General features: G+C 42.4%; 1 protein-coding gene across 2 annotated transcripts in view; it reads left to right on the forward strand.

Annotated features, from left to right (window-relative positions):
* The window catches only part of LOC143040696 (otoferlin-like), a 373,948-nt gene that overhangs the window by 242,565 nt on the left and 123,883 nt on the right, over positions 1 to 7,500 (forward strand). For both annotated transcript variants that reach the window (XM_076212016.1, XM_076212017.1), the window contains exons 11-12: positions 3,758 to 3,941; positions 4,972 to 5,171. In XM_076212016.1, coding sequence (XP_076068131.1) covers positions 3,758 to 3,941; positions 4,972 to 5,171 — 384 coding nt within the window. The remainder of the gene's footprint in view (positions 1 to 3,757; positions 3,942 to 4,971; positions 5,172 to 7,500) is intronic.

Raw genomic sequence — 7,500 nt, forward strand, 5'->3', positions numbered from 1 at the left:
TCAAAGGATTTAAGCAAGATCGGATTTGGTCCCTTGGCTAGACGGTAGGCGGCGAGGAGCTGAAAAAAAAAAAAAAAAAAAAAAAAAAAAAAAAAAAACCTGAGTATAGCCCTTGTTCACATATTGGAAAATCAATGAGTTCGTCTAAGTAGAAATGACTTTGGCTACAATCTTATATTTTTTTTTTCGAATTTCCAAATGTTAATTCACCTTTGCGTCATACATTGAGAAGCTGAATGACGAATTAAGAGAAGTTAAACCTATACGGTTATCAGTTACATTGCTGAATTGTTCTTAGTTAAGTCTAGAATAACATAAGCAAAATCTTCTTCCAGTTTTCAAAAGTCACAGCATTTAACGAGAATTTTGAATATGTGACGGGGATTTAAGGAAGAAAAATAATAACACATAAAAACATAGAAGGTTTAAACTAGGTTACAGAGGAAGTTGACAGGAAAGAGAGAATAAAATTTAGATATAAAAAAAGGAATAGGTCTAGGTAACCAAGTAGAAATCTAGATAAACGGTGTAAAATTCGTCCAGTTATGGGGAAGGGGAAGGAGAAGGGAAAGGAAGAGGAGGAAAAGGAGGAGGGGAAGGAGGAGGAGGGGAAGGAGGAGGGAAAGGAGGAGGGGAAGGAGGAGGGAAAAGAGGAGAAGAAGGAGGAGGGAAAGGAGGAGGTGAAGGAGGAGGGAAAGGAAGAGGGGAAGGAGGAGGGAAAGGAGGAGAAGGAGGAGGGAAAGGAGGAGAAGAAGGAGGAGGGAAAGGAGGAGGTGAAGGAGGAGGGAAAGGAAGAGGGGAAGGAGGAGGGAAAGGAGGAGGGAAAGGAGGAGGGGAAGGAGAAGGGAAAGGAGGAGGGAAAGGAAGAGGGAAAGGAGGAGGGGAAGGAGAAGGGAAAAGAGGAGGGAAAGGAAGAGGGAAAGGAGGAAGGGAAGAGGCAAAGGAGGAAGGGAAGAGGCAAAGGAGGAGGGGAAGGAGCAAAGGAGGAGGGGAGGGCCGTGGGAGGAGGGGGAGGGGCGTGGGAGGAGGGGGAGGGGCGTGGGAGGAGGGGGAGGGGCGTGGGAGGAGGGGGAGGGGCGTGGGAGGAGGGGGAGGGGCGTGGGAGGAGGGGGAGGGGCGTGGGAGGAGGGGGAGGGGCGTGGGAGGAGGGGAGGGGCGTGGGAGGAGGGGGAGGGGCGTGGGAGGGGAAGTAGCAGTTCAGACCTTATTGGATGCTATACAAACTTGGCTTTCACACTCGAGTGCAAATATTTCGATTAGTCCTCTCCCCCCAACACACATCCTTTTCAGACACCAATATCTTCTCTTCCTCTACATTCCCTTGTCTTTCCTTTCCCTTTCCCTTTCTTTTACCTTTCCCTTTCCTTTACCTTTCCCTTTCCTTTATCTTTACCTTTCCCTTTCCTTTCCCTTTCCTTTCCCTTTCCCTTTCTTTTACCTTTCCCTTTCCTTTGCCTTTCCCTTTCCCTTACCTTTCCCTTTCCCTTTCCTTTACCTTTCCCTTTCCTTTATCTTTACCTTTCCCTTTCCTTTCCCTTTCCTTTCCCTTTCCCTTTCTTTTACCTTTCCCTTTCCTTTGCCTTTCCCTTTCCTTTGCCTTTCCCTTTTCTCCTCATCCCCCTCATCCTCCTTCTCTTTCTCCTCTTACCTTCTTCTTTCTCCCACTCCCACTCCCCTGTCTTCCTCTCCCCTCCTCTTCTTTCCTTTCGTATTCCTTTCCTCCTTCCTCCTTATCCTCCTCCTCCTTATCCTCCTCCTCCTTATCCTCCTCCTCCTCCTCCTCCTCTTCTCTTTCTGCCTCCTTTCCCCCCATGTTCCTCTGTATTACTTCAATGCTCTCCTCTTTCTCCCACTTCCACTCACTATCACCTGTCTTCCTCTCCCCTACTCAACCTTTCCTTCCCTTTCCTTTACCTTTACCTTTCCTTTACCTTTACCTTTCCTTTACCTTTCCCTTTCCTCCTTATTCCCCTCCTCCTCCTCTTCTCTTTCTCCCTCTTTTTCCCCTTATATTGCTCTCTTTTGCTCCCCTACACTCTTCTTTCTCCGACTCTCATTCACTCTCCCCCGTCTTCCTTTCTCCTTTTCTACCTTTCCTTCCCTTTCCTTTCCCACCTCCTCCTTATTCCCCTCCTCTTCCTCTGCTCTTTCTCCCTTCATTTTCCCTAAGTTCCTCTTTCTTAATCCCTTACCCTCTTCTTTCTCCCACTCTCCTCTCTCTACCTTCCCTTTCCTTCCCTTTACCTTTACCTTTCCTACGTATCCCCCTCCTCCTCCTTTTCTCTTTCTTCCTCTCCACCATCATTTCCCTTAATTCCCTCTCTCTTACTCCCTTACCTTCTTCTTTCCCCCTCACTCCTACTCACTCTCCCCTCCCTTCCTATCTCCTCCTCTACTTTCCCCTTCCCTATCCTTTCCCTTTCCTTCCTATCACCCTCATCCCCTTTTCTCTTTCTCCCTCTCCCCTCCCTCTCTTACTCCCTTGCCCTCTTCTTCCCCCCACTCCCACTCCCCTTCTTTCCCCTCTTCCTCTTTCCTCCCTGCCTGCTCACCATTCGGCTCAAGCTCTCAAATACTCTCTTTTCTCCTCCTGTCGTTTCCATGCTCTCTTTCCCCTTCCAAGCCTTATCCCAAATATCACTCTTTCTCTGTTGTGTTTTCTCTATTCTCATCTGTCTTTCTCCTTTTTTTTTTAAGGTGGGGGGTTCTGTTCTCTTGCCTTTTATTTATTTTGAAGTTTCTACCCTTAGCATTGTCCTCCTCTCCCTTTTAACATATATGTATATATTTCATTTTGTTTACTCGTAAATGGCTGCCCTATGTTTTACTCTCCCTTTTTTCTTTGTCTCTTTCGTTCTTGCTCTCTCAGTTTCTCTCTCTCTCTCACTTTATCTCTCTCGCTCTCTCACTCTCTCTCAATCACTTTATCTCTCTTACTTTCTCACTTTCTCGCTCTCACTCTCTCACTTTCTCTCTCCCTCTCTTTTACTTTTTCTCTCTCCCTATCTCTATCTCTATCTCTATCTATCTCTCTCTCATTCTCTCTCGCTTTCACTCTTTTCTCCAGCATTGTTTTCATTTTTAATATTCTTTTTTTTGTTTAACAATTTCTATATCACTTGGTCAAGAAATTCCTTTTCTGTGGCACGTCATCCATCATTCCCACCCTCCCGCCTCTCCCTCTCTTCCTTACCCTTCCTCCCTCCTCTCCCTTTCCTATACCTCACTTCCTTCTCCCCTCTCTTCTCTCCCCCTCCGCTCTTTTCTCTTCCTCTACATTCTCTTCCTTTACCCCAACCTCCCCTTCACCTCCTTTCTTTTACCCTCACCTTCCCTCCCCTCTTCTCTCTTCCCCTTCCCTCTCTTCCCCTCTCCTCTCTTCCCCTCCCTTCCCTTCCTCCCGTTCCACCTCCTTCCATTCTATTCTCCTCCCCTCCCTCCTTTTTCCAATCCTACCTTCCCCTTCCATTCTTCTTCCTGTTCTTCTGTTTTCCCTTTCCCTCTCTTCCCCACTCTTTCCTCTCCTATATCTTCATGACTCCCTTTACTTCCCTTTCTCCTCACCTCTCACTCCCTCTCCCATTCCTCTACATCTCACCTCCCTCCTCCTCCTCCCCCCCTCCCGAATTCCTCCTAAGCCCCACATCCGCTCCCCAGCCATCCTTAATCCCCTGACAGATGCGCTTCCCTTCTTCCCAATTCTCGATAATCCTCCGCATTCTCTTGACCCGAGTGTTCTCTTTTCTCGAACTCGAAGGGGAACTACGGGAAGAACGAAGAGTTCATCCTCTTCGCGTCGATTCACGAGGCGACGATGATCGAGCGTCGAGTGGCCGATAAACCCGTGTTCTTCGAGCTCTCCATGGGTAACGCTGGAAACTCGCTCGACGGGTCATCTTCCAACAGACCTTCCAGCGACGAGGAGAGCGAGGAAGAGTCTGGTGAGTGAGCGGTTCTGGAAGGCTATGGGTCTTATACGAGTACAAGACTTTTTTTCATAACTTTGTAGTTTCCTGATAACCCAATTTTTTTTTTTTTATCTTTTAATTAAAAAAAATCTTCTTTCGATGAGATGTAATTGTTTTATTCTGTTTTCGGAAACTTCTGAAGATCATTTTTTTCTGTTTTTCCTTCTTTTTTTTCAGATCAATTTCACTAGCATATTTCTAATCTTTCATGAATTTTGATGTTGACTAGATTTTATTCAGATTTGGAAAAAATATACTAGTCCAAAAACTTCTCGTTCAGCCACAGTATTTTTTAACTATTTATTTTTTAGTTTATTCATTTTATTTTATTTTGTTTTATTTTTATTTTTACGTATCTATTTTTTTTTTGGAGAGTAGCCTCCACTTCATTTTTTAAAGGCCATATCATTTTTTGGGCTACTTCTATTTCATTTCCTGGTGGTTTCAAATAACATTACAATTTTTCCTACCATTTGGAAATGTATTTATCGGGAAGATTGCTGAAAAAATAAATGTCATACGATGTATGAATTAATTAGGCCACAAAGAACAGCAGCATATCCTATAGTCAGTGTAAGAAAAAAAATTGACTCACTTTATGGCAATAACCCCAGCTGATTACCAGGAACTGTTGCCATAAACCGGGTTTAACGTTCATCAGAGTATATCACAATATATTCCCCCATAAATACATTAAGAAGAGATGATGAATAATTTCCCACATACCCAGCAAGCCACCAGCCTCTTGTAACAAAGAACAGCAGCATATCCTATAGTCAGTGTAAGAAAAAAATTGACTCACTTTATGGTAATAACCCCAGCTTATTATCAGGAACTGTTGCCATAAAACGGGTTTAACGTTCATCAGAGAATATCACAATATATTCCCCCATAAATACGTTAAGAAGAGATAATGAATAATTTCCCACATACCCACAAAGCCACCAGCATCTTCTAACCTTCCCTCTTCTTTCTCCTCTCCAACTCTCTTTACTCCTTCTAGAAGGCCCAGATTCTGTGGCGTCTGAGACGAGCATGTGGCAGAGTACGACACCACCCATGAAACCAATGACAAACGACCGGATTTACTACTTTCTTCCGTATTGGGACGACAAGCCCTGTCTCTACGTCAGAAGCTCCTGGCAAGACCATCGAAGAAGACTTTACAACTCCAACATTATCCATAGGATAGCTGAGAAATTGGTAAGTGATCGAGGAATTAGATACTAAGAGTTTTGTTGGGTACCAAGAATCTCACTCTTTTGTAACATTTTTTTTTTCAATTGAGGTAAAAAAAAACGCAATAAAGTTTACAGAGAATAAATGGACACATAAATAATCTTTAATAAAAAAATACACTTACACGTGTGTGTAAACTTATGAATATATATATATATATATATATATACATATGTGTGTGTGTGTGTGTGTGTGTGTGTGTGTGTGTGTGTGTGTGTGTGTGTGTGTGTGTGTGTGTGTGTGTGTGTGTGTGTGTGTGTGTTGTGTGTGTGTGTGTGTGTGTGTGTGTGTGTGTTGACTCCTCGTCGTCTTCTCTGGAACCTTTTTAGAACGTTCTTACAGTTGTGGCAATAGTACGACTACTATAAATTGTCAAGAAAATGTCCGTGTATTTGCTAGTGTTAAACAACCCTAGCTTATGCTAAAATAACCTATCGATCTCGTCCCATTGATCAACTTCCTCTCGCAACGCATCGACGCAATAATGGAGTGATTGGTTGGGCGACAGAGGTAAAGACCTGTAATTGATGGTTAGCGCCAGAGAGAATGATTGAGTGCTGAATTGATAGAAGGTTGGATTGGATGGAGGGTGTGTGAAGAGTGATGAAAGAGGATGGATGGGTGTTTGAGTTGATCAAGAGGTGAGGTGGACGAGTATAAAGTATCTAAGGCCCTGTTCACATTAGCAGTATCAGCCGCGGTGGTTAAATTACAATGCGAGTCAATGGAGGCGTTCACACACAACCGCACATTTTTTCTTTCACTATGCGACACCGACGCGGTTTCCGTGCGGTTCAAATCGCGAGTGTGAATGGGGCCTTAGAGTTGTATAAGTTGTCATGTGGTGATATGACTCTTCTGCAAGACTATGTCTTGTCCAAGGCTGGTGGCTAGTATGGATGTTGGTGTATTGGGTGGTTTGGTTGGATCACTTAATTGGTGGTTAACCGAACAAGCTTAAGAACATTTAACTCCCATATTACAAAATTGCCAACAGCTGTTGCTTGTTTACCTAAAGATGAGGTTATCAACTGCTATTGCAGCTGTTGCTTATATAGCTGTTGCTCTTCGTTTCACTGACGTAGGTTCTTGATTGGGAAACTATTGATCGGGTTGACTCTAAAATAGGCTAAATTGTGTCCAAACTGAGCTCCAGAGATGTGTCTGGTAAAGAGATATAGATAGCTTATTTGCACATTTACTCGATTCTGATCATTTCTCATTTACAGTTAAATGCATTTGCGAATTTCAACGATGTGTATGATCGTAATTCATTTGAATTTATGGTGTATACACCATTAGTATCGCTCAGTAGGTCATACGATAAAAATTTTACATCCAGTAAATAGTATAATATCTTGCAGCTTATGTAGCGCAATAATATTTGGATTGATACAGATTAATATGTATTCCTTGTCATTGCTCCGAGTTTTGTATATAGCCTATGTATCACTGTCTAGTCTCAAAGCATTGTGTTCATCAGCGACATTACCTCCAATGACATGCGTGAAATATGATGTATATGTACCGTAGATTTATACATACCGTTGTCTACTATACGTCACAATATCAAAGCAAAATCTTTCCATAGAGTTTGGTGAAGATTTATTACTGATAAAAAAGAATAATCAAGTAAATTAACAAAAGATTGGGTGAGTAAACAAGTATTCCAGAGAAGTGATTGTTATTTATATTGTTCAGATGAAACGAACATGTTTAGTTATATATGAATGTAGAATATGATCCTATTATATATTTTTCTATAGATATTTGAAAGTTAGCCTCCAAAACAATTTTTCCATATTTTTCTTAATACAAATACTACTTTCTCATTATTTCAATCATATTTAAACAGAGAGGGCAGGCGTTTTGCTGCTGTTTTTACTTCTACAGTAATTACAGTGCTAATATTACTAATACTATTGACACTAAAACCGTTATTACTATTATTCTTGCCCTACTAATACTAAAACTGTTTTCCTAATGCAGTGAGGGTTTCTGATTGGGTTCTTTGGCTTTCTTGAGAAGCAATATGCGAGTTGAAATTTGGTATCTTGTTTTTCTTTTTCTTCTTCTTCATTCTTCGTTGAACCAAAAAATCGTAGAGCATTCGGAACGCGCTCGGAACATTAGCGGGCACGCACGAACTATTTCAACGGTCGTGAGGGTCCTGCACTTGATGCATTTCTAGTACTGAGACGATGACTACCATTTCTATTATTATGTCTACAACTTTTACTACTACTACTGCTACCCTTGCTGTTCTGTTACTACCACCACCACCACTACTACC

Source organism: Oratosquilla oratoria, chromosome 29 (assembly GCF_046742065.1).
Source record: "Oratosquilla oratoria isolate Oo_2021 chromosome 29, ASM4674206v1, whole genome shotgun sequence".
Lineage (NCBI taxonomy): Eukaryota > Metazoa > Arthropoda > Malacostraca > Stomatopoda > Squillidae > Oratosquilla > Oratosquilla oratoria.